This window comes from Bos mutus, chromosome 15, assembly GCF_027580195.1.
Source record: "Bos mutus isolate GX-2022 chromosome 15, NWIPB_WYAK_1.1, whole genome shotgun sequence".
Classification (NCBI taxonomy): domain Eukaryota; kingdom Metazoa; phylum Chordata; class Mammalia; order Artiodactyla; family Bovidae; genus Bos; species Bos mutus.
The window spans coordinates 36,728,700-36,748,202 of record NC_091631.1 but is presented as its reverse complement, the minus strand read 5'-3'; the positions used below and the strand labels follow the sequence as shown (position 1 = coordinate 36,748,202).

The 19,503-nt window shown below is 43.9% G+C and overlaps 1 protein-coding gene, 1 long non-coding RNA gene and 1 other non-coding gene across 6 annotated transcripts in view; 1 reads left to right on the top strand and 2 right to left on the bottom strand.

Moving 5' to 3' along the window:
- WEE1 (WEE1 G2 checkpoint kinase) overlaps positions 1–5,783 on the bottom strand; it is a 14,315-nt gene extending 8,532 nt beyond the window's left edge. Inside the window, exons 1-5 of one of the 2 annotated variants that reach the window (XM_005911751.3) lie at positions 4,929–5,783; positions 3,282–3,487; positions 2,767–2,830; positions 2,159–2,331; positions 1,421–1,542 (exon numbers count right to left, since the gene is read on the bottom strand). In XM_005911751.3, coding sequence (XP_005911813.2) covers positions 1,421–1,542; positions 2,159–2,331; positions 2,767–2,830; positions 3,282–3,487; positions 4,929–5,504 — 1,141 coding nt within the window. In that variant the 5' untranslated portion in view covers positions 5,505–5,783. Of the gene's footprint in view, positions 1–1,420; positions 1,543–2,158; positions 2,332–2,766; positions 2,831–3,281; positions 3,488–4,269; positions 4,468–4,928 lie in introns of those variants that run through there. The other variant, XM_070383910.1, reaches the window with a different exon arrangement.
- Positions 5,669–19,503, top strand: LOC138991002 (uncharacterized). 3 transcript variants are annotated; one of them, XR_011467038.1, is made up of 4 exons: positions 5,669–5,807; positions 12,948–13,102; positions 14,823–15,001; positions 18,103–19,503. It is a non-coding gene; the product is annotated as an uncharacterized lncRNA (long non-coding RNA). The 3 variants fall into 3 exon arrangements; XR_011467040.1 differs by having other exon boundaries at positions 12,948–13,107; XR_011467039.1 differs by lacking the exon at positions 18,103–19,503 and adding an exon at positions 15,431–15,782.
- TRNAE-UUC (transfer RNA glutamic acid (anticodon UUC)) lies at positions 17,494–17,566 on the bottom strand. The gene has a single exon. It is a non-coding gene; the product is annotated as a tRNA-Glu (tRNA).

Below are 19,503 nucleotides of genomic sequence, written 5' to 3'. Positions count from 1 at the left end.
TCTTTGTAATCTGAGAGGGTAGCAAAACGGCTCATCCCCCTCACTCAAATCCCAGGCCCAAGCCAGTTATCTCAGAATCAACTAAATAACACAACCACGTATTTGGTAGGTTGCTACAAATTTGTGATTTCTGGACTGTGGCTGACAGCAAGTCACATCAACAAGGTGAGAGGTAGAAAGAAACTAGAAGGAGATGGTGTCTAGCAAATATGGAGGAAAGAAGGTATTATAATCAAGTTATACTATTAGTAAGTGCAGTAACTAAAAAATGGAGGTTAAGCAACAGAATAGTCCACAAAGCCACAGGTGACAGCTACATAAATATTTTGATGATATGAATAGAAACATTTCAAGAGATTTGTGAAAGCAGCAGCAATGCTGCATACTGAACAATTATATTTTTTCAAGGGTGTAGAATAAAATGACAACTCAGTGAGAAGTCAGGTATGAGAAATGGATCTTCTACATCTGTTTTGTTCATTATTTTCCAAAACAGAAAACTTGATCTACTACTTATACCACTTATTTATTCACAAGCTATGAAATGGCTAGTCTTAGGGGAAAAAATGAGAATCAACAAAAATAATCTTCACTACTCAAGTATTCAATAAATTCTAAGTTCTCTAATATTTCACTGAAGATGTACAGAAATAAAAATCCATCATATACAAAATTTTAGGTGTTTAATAACAGATCTGTAAGAATCAGAAGTGAGGCCAGGACTTTGGTAAAGATTTAGTGAAAAAGGAAGGACCCAGGATGACTGTTGAAGGACCTGCTGAAATTCAAAACCATATAAAGGTCCAAAGTTAAACCTCTATAAATGCTTTTTGGGGGGAGGCAGGGAGGAAGAAAGGAGGCAAGCACAGCTAGGGAACTAATGAGAATAATTCTCTCTTTACAGAAACATTTCAGTGGATTCTAGTGGTAAACAAAGGGTGGATAGATGGTAGGGGGAGCAAGATTCAAAAATGGCTGAATTTATATCAATGGAGAGTCACTGTCATTTTACAAGTAACCATTATCAGTTTCAGCAGCACATAAAATGAAATGCAAAGGGAAGGCTAGATACAGGGAGCTTGGCTTATTAACTATTATATCCCTCCCCCACACTATGCTAAGTGCTAGGAATACCAAAATACATGGCAAGGCTGCTATCCTCTCAAGAAAATCAGTTTAATTTGAGTAACAGACATACAAATAATATGCATGGTTCTACTATCTAGGTAGAAAAAACAAGGTTTTCAATCTTATCTTCCAGGTAAGAATAACTTGCACTTCATGTCAGGGCTTTTGATCTTTGAATTTATAACAGGTAAAAGATATATAGAATTAGAGCAAGACTTTAGATAAAAAATAAATTATTTCCTTGGTGTTCATTTTCTTGAGCTTACACATTTACAGGGGAACCGTTACTCACCGTTACAATATTCATTCTGTATAAGCATATGATCATCTTCTGCCCAGGCAGAGAAGTATCGAACTACATGAGAATGTTGCCCAAGCACTGCGTGAGCATATACTTCTCTCAAAGCATTCTGCCTAGAAGTTTGAGATTAAGAGAATCATAAATCATTTTTATTTAAGATAAACTGAGTTAATTTATCTGAAAGTTCATAAAAGAATCTTGACTTCTGGATCTATCATTCATTATGCTGAAGAACTTGCTTAAAAGAGGATTAAAACTCTGTATGAGATTTTCCCAAAGGTTTCCATTAAAGAATCTGGAGTAGGAAATGGCAACCTACTCCAGTATTCTTGCCTGGCAAATTCCACACAGAGGAGCCTGGTGGGCTACGGTCCATGGAGTTGCAAAGAATAAGACACGACTAAGCACACATAATGCCATTTAAGAATGTTAGAAAGAAGGAATCTTGCTGGCTCTACAATTCAGGAAAGATGAAATTCTACTCTACTGTGAATTCATGGATGCTACTAGAAATACAAAATTTAAATTAGGCTCCAAGATCAGACTCCTCATATTACTCTACCAAATCCAATAAAAACAAATGGCACAAAATGAAATGGATCTGATTTAAGTCATTATAACTTCTCAAACATTAGAGATTAAATTCAGTGACTGACCACCTAAAACCTTAACATTTCTAACACCATACTGATGAACAAAAGAGCAAAAGACAAAATCTTTAATACATACTCATCAACAGAGCCAGCCAATGGCTTTTTTGATCGCTTTATGGCATAAACGCATCCATCCAGCCTCTTCACACATTTAAACACAGAACCAAATTCTCCAGAACCAATCTTCTCTAGCTCATGAAATTCTGTTGTATATCGAGACTTCATATTGCTTTCAGTAATTGTAATTCTCTGTAATAAAAAGTGTATCCATATATTTATAAAGGTACGAAAGTGATTTTTTCACTAAGGTGATAACACTATGAAATTTAAAAATTTTATCTTATGTTTTAATGCTTATTTAACATGTATATATGGGCTTTCCTTGTGGCTCAGTTGGTAGAGAATCTGCCTGCAATGCAGGAGACCTGGGTTCAATCCCTGGGGCAGGAAGATTCTCCAGAGAAGGAAATGGCAACCCACTGCAGTACTCTTTCCTGGAGAATTCCATGGATGGAAGAGCCGGGCCAGCTATAGTCCATGAGGTCGAAAAGAGTCAGACATGACTGAGTGGCTTTCAATTTCAACATGTGTATATGATAGCTTGTTAAGTAGAAACAAATATAAAAATCAATAAAAAGAAAATTTTTTAAAAAACCAATAAAAAGGAAATCAAAAGCTACTGACTTTAGCAGGTCTTGTTTCATCTTCAAACTCATAATCACTGGCTTCCATGTCTTCACCACAGGAACTGAAAAATATTATTTTTTCTATCAATGTATTTGACAGATCCATCAACTAGAGATCCAAAACTATCTGACAGATATATAGCAAAATGAAAATTTAATGAATGAAAACCGAAAAGAAAGCATTTACTTTTGTAATGACAAGATACAGACCAAGTGATGAAAATGTTGTTCCTGTTTAGATATACCAACATCACCACACATATCAAAATTAAAGCCTTTCTAAATCAACTTTCTCTGCTTGCCTCATTTTGACAGAAGCAGATTTACTAGAATTTATCTAGACCTTTTCTTTCTTCCTTTCCCACGCCAGAGCTGATTACTGAAAATTGCTAGTAATGGAGAAAATTCTCAGCCCATAAACTTCCAAATCATTTGGTTGAAATTAAATTTTAATTATGCCAAACCAGTCTTGGGTGGTTGAGGAACCAAACTGTTGAAAAATAAATAACTTACTCATTCCAATATGCTCTCTTTCTTCTCCGACACTGTCCTGAGGAATGCAGTAACAGAGAATCTGGAGTAAAAGGATTAATATTCACTTGAGGAGTCTGTCGAACATCAAATTCCCTTTTTCCTGATTTTTCTGTATCCATGAATAGAGAGCCACCTCGGAGTTTAACAGAACTGGAATCGATTCCTCGAGCTTTGGAGAGCAAACTCTAGGAGAGGAAAAGAAACGCTTAGGATCCAAGTGCTATAGATAGCCTTCTCAACCTAATTTTCAACAAGTCTTTCTCCTGGCTGAATGTGTAGGTCAAAGCAACACACCAACCCTTGTTAATCTTTCAAGCAAAACAGACAGTGGTTTACTTAGGAGCCTGAAGCTGGATACTAACCACCTTTCCTGAAAAAGTCAACAGGTCTCTAGCCCTAAAAAGAATATGAATGAAAACTAAAATTAAGTTCACTCTAGGAGCTAAAAGTTAAGAAACCTTTCAATCCATCTAAAAATAGAAAGCATTCTGGGAGTCACATAAAAGCTCCCCTCCCCCATCCAAGTAGGGCTTTGAAAGCCACCACCAAAGAGCTCCTCCCCTCACTTCCAGACTTGCCTTGGGCAAGTCGGCCAATAAACAGTAAGGCACAAAAAGCACACATCTCCTAAGGTTTATGACTAGTAAGCGGACTGAAACTCACTTTAAAAGGTACATTTTCCACATTAATCTTTTAAGTTCGATACTGTCTGAATTTCGGTAAGTGTCTGCTTTAAAATCTGCTGTTACTTCTAAAGTTCTACAAGTGGTAATCTGCATACTCACTTGCCACTCAACACACAGGTGCTGAATACCTACTTCTTTAAGAGACATTATCAATGGTATGAAAGCCTGAGGGTCCAGGCGACAAAATCCACGCTGGTTTTTAACAGTTGGACGTTCCTAATCCAGACACTTCGGCTGATCAAACTTGGGAACTGCAAACCCGAGTGTAAACAAACGCTTACCAAATAAAATATTCTTTCCGGAAAGAGGTTTAAACGCTACCCCGAGTTATTTACGAGCCTTTTTAAGGCTGTAAATACTTGAAGGCCAGCCTTTTCTCCCAAGTCGAAGCGCAGTCTCCCTCCGTATCTCAAACTTTCCCCCAAAAGGCCACCTGATACGAAACGATAAGTGCATTTTTTTTTTAACCGAACTCCTGAGTGCGCCGCCCAAATTACAGGAGTGATCACTGCGTTTAAAAGGCACCAGATGGCTGCGGCGCTGAGGAGTGTCAGGTGGCCGGGCCAGCACCACTGGAGCATCCTTTCAAACCGCGTTATCGGTGCCACACTCCCGCCTGCCACGCTCGGGGCCGCCCCGACTCGGCGGGCGTTAAATCGTCAGCCACCTGGACGGCGCCGATCAGCCCCTTTGAAAGATGAAGAAGTTCCAGACGAGGCCCATTGTTCAGTTACATAATCTTAACGGACAACTGCTGGGCAGGGCCCAAAAAAAAGACTGCCAACTTTTTTGTTACCGCGCCGGAGAGCGAGCTGGGGTGAGGCCGGGCGGTTATGTAACCGAACCCGGGCAGCGCCGCGCTCCGCTCCCGGCGCCGCGGCCTTTTAAAAAGGCTGGGCCGGCGCGGGCTCTGGGCGCCCCGGCGGCCGCGTCCTCTCACCTTGGGGGTGTGCGGCGTGTCGAAGAGCCGCAGCTTGCGGAAGGTCTTGTGGGGCGGGGTACCCGGGTAGTCTGGCAGCGGCGAGCAGGCGCCCTCGCCGACCCCGCGCGCCCCGCAGCCCCGCAGCGACGCATCCCCCGGGCCTCCGCAGCGCACTGGAGAGAACGAGCTGCCCAGAAAGTAGGGCGCGGCCGGCGACTTGACCGGAGACGAGGAGCCGAAGCCCTCCTCCTCCCACGAGTCTCCCTCTGCCCCGCCGCCCGCCGCGTCCGCGCCGGGGCAGGCGCCCCGCAGCAGCATGTCCTCCTCTAGCTCCCCCGGGCTGCCGGGGATTGTGTCCGGAGAGCGACGGCGCTCGGGCCCGGGCTCTGTGGGGCTCCTCGCGGGAGGCAGAGGCGAGTCGGGCTCCTGAAAGGCCGAGTCCTCCCCGGTGCTGTGGCCGCTGCCTTCTTCCTCCTCTTCTTCCTCCTCCTCCTCACAGTCGCTGCAGGGCGAGAAGATCAGCTTCTGCCGCAAGGTGCAGGAGGCCGCGGCGCGGCGGGGCGGCGGCGGCTGCTGCCGGCTCAGGAAGCTCATCGCGCCCCTGGGGCCGGGGCGGAGGACCGGAGAACCAGAGCCCGCGGAGTCCAGGGCTCGGCCGGCCCAGGGGGCGGGTCCGCCACGTGCGACTAGGCGCGCCCGGTGGCCGCGGCGGCGGCGGGCCTGCGCGGCGGCGGCGGCGGCGAACGCCGGCTCCGGAACGCTCTGGGCGGCGGCCGGCGGGGCAGGCGGCTGCGCGGGCTGTCCGGCAGAGGCGGGGCGGCCCGGGCGCCGAGTCTGGGGTCTCCGCAGGTCCAGCCGCAGGTTCGGGTTCCGCGGCTTCCCGCGACCGTTAACCACGTGAGTGCCCAGTCCGCCAATCTCCACCCAGCCTAGGGTTTGAAAAAAATGGAGGGCGCGACGTAGTCCGCTGGGGAGGGATCGGCTACGCGATTTTGGCGCGAACTCGCTGGCTCCGCCCCTCCTTCTCGGCGCCGGGCCTGGCCAGGGCGGGCGCGGCGCCTCGGGCCTATGAGCGAGCGGGATGCCTGGGAGCTGGGTCTGGCGCCTCCCGGACTGGGCCGGGCAGGAGACCCTAGGCGGCCCTCTGGGAGGGGCGGTGGTTGAGGGCTGAACTCAGCCGAGCCGAGCGCCAACCCGCACACTACAGCCTCGGGGCCCTTCCGACTTCTCGGAGGTGGAGCTGGACTGGCGGCTGGAGAGCGCCTCCGAGTCCCTGCGGGTCGGGGCGAGCAGGAGGCCGATGTGGCCCTGGGTTGCTCCCGAGGGAGACTGACCTTAACGTCCCGCATCCCTTTGGTTCCGGCCCCTGGGGCGCATGGGCGTGGCTAAGGGGAGATTAGGTTCCCGAGTCGTGGTCTAAGCCGGGAATGGTAACTCCGGCCTCTGGACCGAAGTGTGTGCAAATGGGTTAGGCTGACACCAAGTCGGAGGAGATGGACACGACTGAGCGACTGAACTGACTGACAGTCAGAAGGAGGAGACTCGAGTTCTCAGGCGAGGTCCCTGGCTGAAGGGCTGTCTCTGAGCCTCTGTTTCCCTCCAGAGAGGCTGTTATGGGCCGGGGTGTATGCAGAACGCCCCCAGATCGTGGTCTTTGCCATCTCCGTTCCCCCCCACCCCACCCCCCCAACTCGTTCACCGTAAATAATGCAGCTCCACACTCGGCCCTAAGCACAAAACCAAGTGCCCACCACGCGGCCACGGTGTTTATATTTGTTTGCCAGCACGTGGGCAAGTGTTGGCAAAACAGATCGGCTTAGCTTGCTGCAAACTTCAAAGCAACTTGAGAAAAAATTTCCCTAGTACTCCTGTCAAATTGTGATTTATCCTCTGTTATTGTCGAAAACAGAAGTTTCTGACAATTTTTTCAGTTCTAACACCCTAATGAATCTTCTTCCTTCTCGTGTTGTTTTCTCCGTTTTGTTTTTTATTCTTTAGGATACATTCAAAGAAGTAGGAATTACTGTGTCAAAGTATATAAACTGCCCAATTGCTCTCCAGAAAAAAAAAAATTATGTTCTCACTGGCAGTGGATTACAGTACACTCTGAGAATTCTGGACATGAGATCAGATCAGATCGGATCAGATCAGTCGCTCAGTCGTGTCCGACTCTTTGCGACCCCGTGAATCGCAGCACGCCAGGCCTCCCTGTCCATCACCAACTCCCGGTGTTTGCTCAGACTCACGTCTATCGAGTCAGTGATGCCATCCAGCCATCTCATCCTCTGTCGTCCTCTTCTCCTCCTGCCCCCAATCCCTCCCAGCATCAGAGTCTTTTCCAATGAGTCAGCTCTTCGCATGAGGTGGCCAAAGTACTGGAGTTTCAGCTTTAGCATCATTCCTTACAAAGAAATCCCAGGGCTGATCTTCAGAATGGACTGGTTGGATCTCCTTGCAGTCCAAGGGACTCTCTGGGTACTTAATGTTTGTTGATCTAATTTTGTTGTTTTGATTCATATCACTGGACAGTTTTCATGGGCTTGTGGCACTTCATGAATATTAACACTTGACCATATATGCTGTTCTAACACTTTTCAAAAGTTAAAATTTAAGCTGGATTTTTAGTAATGGAAACACATCTTAGTATTTATCACATGGGAAATTCCCTGAGATTACATAACTGAAGATGCAGTGAAGAGTAAACAGTCATTTTCTCCAAATATTTGCTAACTGATATTTCTTTTTTGTGTGTGTTAATCCAAACTTAATTTTAAGCTCAGAAGACAGGAACTCTACTATTTTGTATGTTTCAAGGAGTGCCATTCTCTGAAAAGCCAAGGAGTGGTTTTTAGCACCCTCCCCAATGGCAACCCACTCCAGTATTCTTGCCTGGAGAATTCCACGGACAAAGGAGCCTGGTGGGCTACAGTCCATGGGGTCGCAAAGAGTTGGACATGCCTGAAGTGATTCAGCACTCCAACACCTCTTCCCTCCTAGTGAGAAATATAAATTCTTTGATATGGATAGTTGACATTTTATAAATTTCATGTGAAGTATAAATAAAAATAACTCTGTAAAACTTCTACTCTTTGTTGATCTGTAACATGAGTTGTATGTAAAGCAGTGTGCTTCCTAAACACCCCTGCCCCCTAATTTTTTGCCCCACGCTTCTCCTATATAAAGAATTCTATATCTGCTGTTTCTATGTATGCAAAATCAAGCTGCCTCCCACCCCCTTCACTCTTTCACAACATCCTGCTTCATTTCCTTGACAGGCTTTTATCTATCTCAGAGTGTGTTGATTGTTAACTACTATTCCGTTCTAGAAAATGAGGTCCTTGAGTATAAGGACCTTTCCTTTTGTTTATTGCAGTATTCTGATATGGCTTCAGTTCAGTTCAGTCACTCAGTCGTGTCCAACTCTTTGCGACCCCATGGACTGCAGCATGCCAGGCTTCCCTGTCCATCACCAACTCCCAGAGCTTGCTCAAACTCACGTCCGTCGAGTTGGTGATGCCATCTGATCATCTCATCCTCTGTCATCCCCGTCTCCTCCTCTGTCATCCCCATCTCCTCCTGTCTTCAATTTTTCCCAGCATCAGGGTCTTTTCCAATGAGTCAGTTCTTCCCGTCGGGTAGCCAAATTGGAGCTTCAGCTTCAGCATCAGTCCTTCCAATGAATATTCATGACTGATTTCCTTTAGGATGGATGGTTGGATCTCCTTGCAGCCCAAGGGACTCAAAAGTCTCCTCCAATGACAGTTCAAAAACATCGATTCTTTGGTGCTCAGCTTTCTTTACGGTCCAACTCTCACATCCATACATGACTACTGGAAAAACAATAGCTTTGACTATGTGGACGTTTGTCAGCAAAGTAAATGATACGGCTTAGGTGCTCAGTATCTTCTGAGTGATAATAGGACCCTTACTTACATATTTATTGGTTTATTTTATCTCTCAATATTATTAGTTCAAATGATACAGAAGTCTCCCACTTAACCTTGCAACCCTCTGCCGAAGTCCCCTTCCTGGAGGTGAAAACTCTTCTAATACTCTTTGTTCGTCAACTCTTAACCTTGCCACCTCTCTGCTTCCCTAAACTGGGATATTCTTAAAATCAGCGGGGGCAAAAAGGGTGTGGATTCCCAATGGGAAGGGAAGATTTCTTGGTTCACACCCAGGTCCTCACACAGAATAGGAGAGGTAAATTCCCACCAGATGTATAGAATGACTGGGGGAAAGACGAAAAAAAAAATTTTTTAAGTATCATTAAAAGTGATACTCAGGGCAAGAATCCTTTGACTTTCTCCACTTCCATGTAAAATAGATGTTCCCTGCTCCAGACTTTTCACCACACCCTGCGTGGACTATGTAACACCCTTTGTTTACTTGTTTGGCTTCTCTCCCAACCAGGGCTGAGATCAAGTTTTATTTATCTTTAGAGCTGCAGAAAACAGCAGTGTGCCTTGGCTCCAAAGAAGGTGCTTAATAAATGTTTCCGGAATAATTAAAATGTAGTGTTCTTTAATCAACAAAAGTGCCCAAATGAGTAAGAAATCCAGGCCCTGCCTCCTGCGGCTGAGAACATGGCACAACGTTATGGGTTTAACTGCAGCAATATCCTAACTGAAATTCTAAACCATTGTTCCGATTTTTTAAATTTCACGCTCTTCAGAGTACAGCACTCACTGTACTGAGAGAAGGGGTTACGCCCACCTGCCCCGGGGCATATCTAATTCAAATTTCCTGCTCTTTCCCTACCCTGTGTTGTTTTTAACTAATGTTACTAGGCAGCTTTTGTGGTAATGTTGTAATAACTGAGTAAAAATCATGCTCTGGGAGAACAAACTTAACCTGTTTCTCTCCTTTAACAATGATGATTTACCAAGTAAAGACTTTCATTCTGCTGTTGGCCCATTCACTTGTCCTAGCAGCAAAATAAGTCTTCTGCCCTGAAAATTTATAATTGAGAGTCCTAAATCACCTTCTCAAATACTTTTTATACAGCACATAAATATATGTGCGTATTCTCGTAAACATAAGCCATGAACTTTTGAATGAAAGGTCCTTGAGAACTAGGAACTAATTTTTCACAGTGATGTAAGGCTTCTAGGAATGTTTCTCAAGACTAGCCTGCTTTTACCCACAGCTGAATCCTTTCTAGCTTATGCTTTTTATTCTGGAGAAATAACTTTTTGTAAAGATAAGCCTACTCTAATAGATATCTAATTTTTTTTTAAGTCATGTTGGTCAAATCTATTTTTCACTTAAAAGCCAAATAATATGCTTGAAAAATTCAACTGTTTTTCTTCATCTTCCTGGTGTCTTTACCGATCCCCTTCCACTGGTTCTCTCAGCAAAGCTCACCTCACTTCAGCCCAGCTCTTAACTGTTACCAACTGCCATTTGGCTCCAGAATCCAGTTCTCAGGCTGGAATGTGGTAACCCTACCACTGCTTGCATTTTACTTCTCAGGTGTAGTTTAGATTTCTGTACTTTGTCGCTTGCCTTAATACCCTCTGATGGATGACATTGTTTGACCACTTCACCGCGTGTTCATCAGCTCACTCTGATACAGAATAATCAAATCCAGTTCCCCCTTAGTTGTTCAATAGATTAAATGGGAGACTAGCATTGTGCCTTACATATAGTGTTCAATAAATCTTGTGTGTACTTTTAAGTATAGCAATTTTTTTTTAGAGATTTTTTTATGTGGACCATTTTTTATTCTCTTTATTGGCTTTGTTACAATATTGCTTCTGTTTTTATGTTTGACGTTTTGGCCATGAGGTATGTGGGATCTTAGCTCCCCAGCTGGGGACTGAATCTGTGACCCCTGCCTTGGAAGGCAAGGTCTTAACTACTGGGCTGCCAGGAAAGTCCTTAATTACAGCAGTGTTATTTGAGAATAATCATACTTGTTAATGGCTTTAATCAGTAAATGCAGCCTGTGATTCCTGGTGTCCTCAAAACAAGTTTGCCTAACGTGAAACTTAGGACTTCCCTGGTGGCTCAGAGGGTAACGAATCCACGTGCAATGTGGGCGACCTGGGTTCGATCCCTGGGTTGGGAAGGTCCCCTGGCGCAACCCAATCCCCATGGACAGAGAAACCTGCCAGGCTACAGTCCATGGGGTCAGAAAGAGTCAGACATGACTGAGCGACTAAACACGCAATGTGAATAAACAGTTAAGTCTGTGTATAGCCAGTGAGGATGATCAAATCAGAACAGAGATAGTATTGATAAGAACTTGAAAAGTATAGCTAGGAAAGAGTGACCAGTTGAAAGCTTGTATTTTAATGGAATGAACGTACTTTATTTTCATGCCTAATTAATCTTTAAGGATTACCAACATACTCTTTCCATTTATCCTTCTAACATTTATGTAAGATCAACAGCAGATTCCATTACATACAATTGTATCAATTACATAGATTATGTACAAAAAGTTTGAGGATCTAAAATTCTCAATCAGTTTATCTTTGGGGATTTCAACACTGAAAGACTGTGCTAGGGTACTTAAAAGTTGTATCTGGGGAATTCCCTGGTGGTCCAGTGGTTAAGACTCCCAGCTTCCACTACAGGAGGCACAATCCTTGACCAGGGAACTAAAATCCCACATGCCTTGCAGCACGGCCAAAACAAAAAGGGAAAAAAACCACTGTGTGTGTACATACACAAAACCTCTGCTATGACCAGTTGTGTTAGTGAGAGAAGCCTTCAGGCCTACTCGAAGTCATCTAAGCCTTTACATGGCCCCTCTGGCCTTCAAAGGCTTGATAGTCCACTGCACTCAGTAAGGCCTGTGGCAATAATGCTAACTTTAAGACTTTTCCCGAGACAGTACTGGCCACTGGACATAGCATTCCTAGATAAGAGAGGAGTTCTCAACCAACATTTAAAATTATAGCTCTGTGAGGCAGCCAAAACATCATGCTTCCTATTTGCTATTTCAAAATTCCTTTTTAGAGGAATGGAACTAAGTAGTCCCATTTTCTCCAGTATTGTTAATACTTGCAAAGAGCTGCTTTTCTCTAAATTCTTAATGAGTTTCAGTAACTGAAAAGGTCACGTCACAGGAATCTATTTATAAACAGGAGGAGTCATGAGCGAGTGACCAACAGAACAGCAGTGCTAAATACACAGTCGGGTAATTGATTGATTGCCTCTCCTCCTGGGTTAGTGACACACACAGGAAATGATCTGGAGGACTACAGGACTGCCAGTCTCTGCGGCCACACTGTGATTGGCTGAACCAGCTTTGTTCAGATTACTGCAGCACAAAAGATGTGATGACACCTCTCCAGTGAAACAAGGGGCCCTGTCTCAGTAGGAGAGGGAAAGGAGATGAGGCAGACACCCCTTGCTGGTCTTTTGTGTGGCAACAGGGGTGTGTTTGGGTATTGCTATGTTTTAATGATTCAGTGGTGAGTCAGTTTTAAAGTTCTGTAAAAATCCAGCTCAGACTGGATTGAGAGATGAGCTCATCCAGGAGCTAACTGGGTGGAGAGTACCCAGTACTACTAGGTACGATCAGCTGATTGGTGGGCATAAATATGTACATGGAAAAAAAATACCCATGAGGGTGAATTAGTTCCTGAATGCAGAAATCAACTCTACCTGGCATCTTCTATTGGGTGTGTGCCTTGTTCAAGCATGATCCATATCCTGCCTACTGCCCTTACCTTTATACGAGTCAGGGTATGAGAAATATCCTAAGGGCCACAAAAAAGCTGGGGTGCTTTGGAGGGAGCTGGGAAGGCTATAGTGCTGGCTGTATATGGCAGGCACTAAGCCAGATGCTTTCCATATTTATCTAATCTTTATAGGAATGCTCCGAGGTATTTTAATTCATGTTTTTACAAATGAAGAAAATGAAAAAAATGAAAGAAAATGAAACCCAACTAGGTTAAATGCCTATATCACATAGTCATACAGCTGGTATAACTGAGACTGTGTCACTACTGACTTCAAGACTCGCTCTTTCGCGTGTGAGGGCGATCTGGCTGTGACATCTATCACCCCATTAATCACCAGGGTTGACTCAGCTGATCTGGCTGGCTAGACCAGTGTCCCCTTCCTGCATCACCCCTTCACGTGTGTCCCTCCTCAAGCTGCAAGATCAAGCTCGTCGGAAAGGGTATTGGAATAGCTGCACTCCTTCGCTAGAACCTTCAAACAAGCTGGATTGGGTAAGGTGAGGGTGAGAACTAACTGGGAGACTTGCTGAAGACAGGGTCACAGGATCCCACCATGGGCAGTGTGCTGCTAGGGTTTGGGTAGCAGGACGCAGTGGGGGTCATGGGTGTCAAAGACAGTCATACTTGGCACCTCTGCCTTTTTGTTATACCATAAAACCCACATGTATTTTAAATTCTAAATTCAAGAGGAAAAATTGCGAAGATTAATACTATGGTGTGTTGCTAAGGGTTTGGAGAAACGCATTCCTGTCCACTATGGGGGTGGGTATAAATTGGTACCATTTTAAAAGATCATTTTGACTGTTTCTTCTGCAATTTAAATATTGATCATCTTTGACTCAGCAATGCTACTAAACCTTTCTGCTGCTACTGCTGCTGCTGCTGCTGCTGCTAGGTCGCTTCAGTCATGTCTGACTCTGTGCGACCCCATAGACGGCAGCCCACCAGGCTCCTCTGTCCATGGGTACAGGTCTGCAAAAATATGTAAAAGAATGTTTGTTGTTTAGTCGCTAAGTTGTGTCCAACTCTTTTGCAACCCCATGGACTGTAGCTCGCCAGGCTCCGAACCCAGGTCTCCAGCATTGCAGGTAGATTCTTTACCCTCTGAGTCACCAGGGAAGCCCCAGAGGGTTGGGGGGAGGTGATATTTTAATAGGGTGATCTAGGAAGGCCTTTCGAGGAAGTGACATTTGAGCAGGAGTCTGAATTAAGTGAGGGAATAAGCCAAATGGACATCTGGAGAATTGTGTTCTAGGTATGGCATATAATACCAAAAATTGGAAGCCACCTGAATGTCCATTAAATATTAAGTAACCACAGTTTGCCAAATGATGAGATAGAGCTATATACACAAATGAAAAGATATCTAAGATATAATTTTTAAAAAGGTTGCAAAACTATATAATGATTCTATTAAAAAAAATTAGCCTACAGTAAATATATTAACCATACGGAGAAATATACAAATTTATCAAAAAATCTCACTTCCAAAATGCCTGGGTACCAACTAAAGAGAGAGACAAGAGAGAAGCTGTAACATTGCTCTAAAACAGGATGGGGCAAGTGGAATATGGCAGAGGTCCTGGAGAACCATACCCTGCTTTTTCTGACATCCTGTAGCTCTCCACTCTTTCTGGTCACTGATGCCCCAGCCCTCCTTCCATTTTCTCATGTCCCTTTCTCCCTTCTCTGGCTTTGCTCTTGGAATAGGAGCGTGTGCTCTGGTTCTCTCAGCCTGGTTATTTCATTTGGACTGGTCTTCCGGCCGGTCTCAGACAAGCAGCTCTGTGTTCTGCCTGTCGTCCATGGTGAGTGCTGATAAGGAAGGGGCTTCCAGGATCGCTCTTGATTTATTACAGGCTCACTTCTAAGTGCAGAATAAAAGACTTTGTCCCTAGTAACCAGCTTCAGAATTTAACTGATCCAGAAACTCAGTTTGGGGCATAGGATAGCTCACACATGCTCCTGCCACTTCTGACTGTATCACCCGTTTTGCGGACAAAGCAGGTTTGCCGTCAAAGATTTCTGAAGCAGCCAAGTCTTGTGTTTGATGCCTGTCCCCACTCCCACCCACCACGACTAAGCTGTGCTAACTTTCCAGGGCTCTGTATGTCTGTCTGTATGTTTATCAACCAGTAGTTAGAAACAACAAGAGCAGAGAAATATGGCAAGGATGAAATAAATACTCAAACTATGTTCTATGCTTTTCCAGTCCTGTGGCCATTGCTGAGTTTTCCAAATTTGCTGGCATATTGAGTGCAACACTTTCACAGCATCATCTTTCAGGATTTGAAATAGCTCAACTGGAATTCCATCATCTCCACTAGCTTTGTTCGTAGTGATGCTTCCTAAGGCCCACTTGACTTCACATTCCAGGATGTCTGGCTCTAGGTGAGTGTGAGTGATCACACCATTGTGATTATCTGGATCGTGAAGATTTTTTTTGTACAGTTCTGTGTATTCTTGCCACCTCTTCTTACTATCTTCTGCTTCTGTTAGGTCCATACCATTTCTGTCCTTTATTGAGCCCATCTTTGCATGAAATATTCCCTTGGTATTTCTAATTTTCTTGAAGAGCTCTGTAGTCTTTCCCATTCTGTTGTTTTCCTCTATTTCTTTGCATTGATCGCTGAGGAAGGCTTTCTCTTTCTCTGAAAGAGATGGGAATACCAGACCACCTGACCTGCCTCTTGAGAAACCTGTATGCAGGTCAAGAAGCAACAGTTGGAACTGGACATGGAATAACAGACTAGTTCCAAATAGGAAAAGGAGTATGTCAAGGCTGTATATTGTCACCCTACTTATTTAACTTATATGCAGAGTACATCATGAGAAACGCTGGGCTGGAGGAAGCACAAGCTGGAATCAAGATTGCCGGGAGAAATATCAATAACCTCAGATATGCAGATGATACCACCCTTAAGGCAGAAAGTAAAGAAGAACTAAAGAGCCTCTTGATGAAAGTGAAAGAGGAGAGTGAAAAAGTTGGCTTAAAGCTCAACATTCAGAATACATTTGAATCAGTTCTAATGAGGTGGATGAAACTGGAGCCTATTATACAGAGTGAAGTAAGCCAGAAAGAAGAACACCAATACAGTATACTAACGCATATATATGGAATTTAGAAAGATGGTAACAATAACCCTGTATACGAGACAGCAAAAGAGACACTGATGTATAGAACAGTCTTTTGGACTCTGTGGGAGAGGGAGAGGGTGGGATGATTTGGGAGAATGGTATTGAAACATGTATAATATCATATATGAAACAAGTCGCCAGTCCAGGTTCGATGCGGATACTGGATGCTTGGGGCTGGTGCACTGGGATGACCCAGAGGGATGGTATGGGGAGGGAGGAGGGAGGAGGGTTCAGGATGGTGGATTCATGTTGATATATGGCAAAACCAATACAATATTGTAAAGTTAAAAAATAAAATAAAAATTTTTAAAAAAGCTCAACATTCAGAAAACTAAGATCATGGCATCTCGTCCCATCACTTCATGCCAAATAGATGGGGAAACAGTGGAAACAGTAGCTGAGTTTATTTTTTTGGGCTCCAAAAATCACTGCAGATGGTAACTGCAGCCATGAAATTAAAAGACACTTACTCCTTGAAAGGAAAGTTATGACCAACCTAGACAGCATATTAAAAAGCAGATACATTACTTTGTCCACAAAGGTCCGTCTAGTCAAGGCTATGGTTTTTCCTGTGGTCATGTATGGATGTGAGAGTTGGACTGTGAAGAAGGCTGAGTGCCGAAGAATTGATGCTTTTGAACTGTGGTGTTGGAGAAGACTCTTGAGAGTCCCTTGGACTGCAAGGAGATCCAACCAGTCCATCCTAAAGCAGATCAGTCCTGGGTGTTCATTGGAAGGACTGATGTTGAAGCTGAAACTTGAATACTTTGGCTACCTGATGCGAAGAACTGACTCATTTGAAAAGACCCTGATGCTGGGAAAGATTGAGGGCAGAAGGAGAAGGGACAACAGAGGATGAGATGGGTGGATGGCCTCAGTGGCTCAATGGACATGGGTTTGGGTGGACTCTGGGAGTTGGTGATGGACAGGGAGGCCTGGCGTGCTGCAGTCTATGGGATCACAAAGAATCAGACATGACTGAGTGACTGAACTGAACTGAATAATATTGGGTGATAAGGTGTGTATATATGTACATGTGGACTTGATTTATATCTACCATATTAGAGAAGTTTCTTTCATCAGAATATTTGAGGAGTGAATATTCCATTATACCCCCTTTTTAGCATTTCTCTTAATTAGTCTTTTTTTCTGTTTTTAATTATGTATGTGGTGAATTAAATTAATGGATTTCCTTCTATTATGCCACTCTATCCTTCCTGAAATAAACTATAGTCAAGCTGCTTTCAAAGTATACTGCAAAATTATGTTCATTTAGGCATTTTGCATCTATTTTTATAAATGGAACTGAGCCATAGTTTTTCTGTCGTACAATCTCTATAAGATTTTGGCTTCACAAAATAGTGGAATGTTTGCTTCTTTCTTTGCTTTCCAACAGCTTTAATAGTATAAGAATGGTTGATTCTGTGAAAATTTGAAAGAAGTTGCTCATTAATGTGTCTGGGTTCAGCACTTTTTCTTTGAGGTGTAGCTTTTGACAGCTTCTGTCCATGGTTATTTGTGTATTTAGATTTTCTACCGTCTCTGAGTCCCTGTTGGTAATTTATATTTCCTTGAGTATTATCCATTTCTTTCAGATTTTAAATTGTAATAGGGCCAAGTTTTCACTTGTATTTCTCATTATTTCCTCTTACCCATGCTTATAAGCCCTTTCTCATTCCTAATTTGTATATTTATGTTTTGTTATGTTTTTTTTTGGCTGCGCCACAAGGCTTGTAGAATCTTAGCTCCCCAACCAGGAATTGAACCTGGGCCCTTGACAGTGAAAGCACAGAGTCCTAACCACTGGACCACCAGGGAATTCCCTATTTAGTCTTTTTTCATCATGTTAGCTAGTGGTTTATCAGTTTTATTGTTTGCTTTCCTCCAACCTCGGAGAAGGCAATGGTACCCCACTCCAGTACTCTTGCCTGGAGAATCCCATGGATGGAGGAGCCTGGTGGGCTGCAGTCCATGGGGTCGCTAAGAGACACGACTGAGCGACTTCACTTTCAGTTTTCACTTTCCTGCATTGGAGAAGGAAATGGCGGCCCACTCCAGTGTTCTTGCCTGGAGAATCCCAAGGGCGGGGGAGCCTGGTGGGCTGACGTCTATGGAGTCGTACAGAGTCGGACACGACTAAAGTGACTTAGCAGCAGCAGCAGCAACCTCAAAGAACTAGATTTTAGATTTATCAATCAATTGCTTTTCTGCTATTGAAGTAATTCATTTTGCTTTTATCTTTATTAATTTCTTCCTTTTGCTTTCTTTAAATTTTGCTTTGCTGTGACTTTTTTCCTCTTCTAATTTCCTATGTCATCTGCTTTGTTAATGAAATTTTATTTTTTCTTATTTAGTAATAAAAGCGTGTAAGGTCATGAATCCACCTTGCAATGCAGGGAACAAGGGTTCAATCCTTGGTCCAAGAAGATCCCACATGACACGGAGCAAATAAGCTCGTGCACCACAACTACTGAGGCTGGGCTCTAGAGCCTGCGCTCCGCAACGAGAGAAGCCACTGCAGGGAGAAGCCCGTGCACCACCACAGAGAGTAGCCCCTGCTTGCCGCACCGAGAGAAAACTCTTACGCAGCGATGAAGACACAGTGCAGCCAAAAATAGCTAAAATAAAATAAACACATAAAATTATAAAAAAATAAAGAAAACATCACCAATACCCAGAGGCAGTTATATAATTTACAGGGCCCAAAGAGAAATGAAGATGCAATGTTCCAGTTTTATTAAGAACTTTAAGATGGTGACCGCAGAGCTTGAAGTCAACTGTGGGGTCTTTCAAAGCACAGGGCCCTATACACATGCCCCTGAAGCTGGCTCTTCGACTCCCCTCTTGGCTCTCTTTTCATCCTCAGCCCCACTCCCTAGCAGAGGTAGTCAGTGTCCTGACTTCAAATAAAGAGAATAGTTTGGTCTATACTCTTGCATCCAGCTTCTTTTGCTCAACTTTAGATTTATGAGGATCATTCATACTTTCACATCCAGTTGAAGACCATACATTCACACAGCTATATGCTTAAAACTAGTTTATAATTTAGTCTTGGTTTGTCACTGATTGAAGGGTCATTTAGGAAAGCTTGAAAAATTTTCCTAGGGATTGAGTGCTAAGTTCTAACTTCCTAGTTTCAGAGGTGGAGCTAGAAACAGGCTCTTCTTCCTCTGAATGAGTAAATCTTAGTCACTGCATATACAGTATGAGTAAGCTCCTCCTTGTCTTCTGATACCCAGTAAGGAAGAAAAAGGAAGAAAGATAGCCAAAGAAGGTAGTTAAAGGCAATAGGTTTTGTTTTTTTTAAAAACACTTTTTAAAATATCTCCAGAGTAGTAGCATCTGCAAACCCTGGCAACAAGGTTAGAGCCTCCATGTTTATTTTATTTGTCTATGCAGAGTGTGGGATATTTTTAGTGGTGGTATGCACTTGAACTCTTAGTTGCAGCATTTGAACTCTTAGTTATGGCATGTGGGATCTAGTTCCCTAATCAGGGATCGAACCCAGGCCCCCTGCAAAGTCTTAGCCACTGGACCATCAGGGAAGCCCCCAGTCAGAGCCTACTTGTTAGACTCAAATCCAAGGGTAGGGCAGGAAAGGGCATTCATCCCAATGGTTGCTAAGGACGTTGGGTGGGAGCTTCAGCACCCTATTGCATCCAGTCATGGTTGACTCTGGGGCCCTGAACTGGGGTCTGCCTTTGAGTGAGCAAGTGGCTTTTTCTGTGAAGATGGAGGAAAGTGGCCCTGTAGAC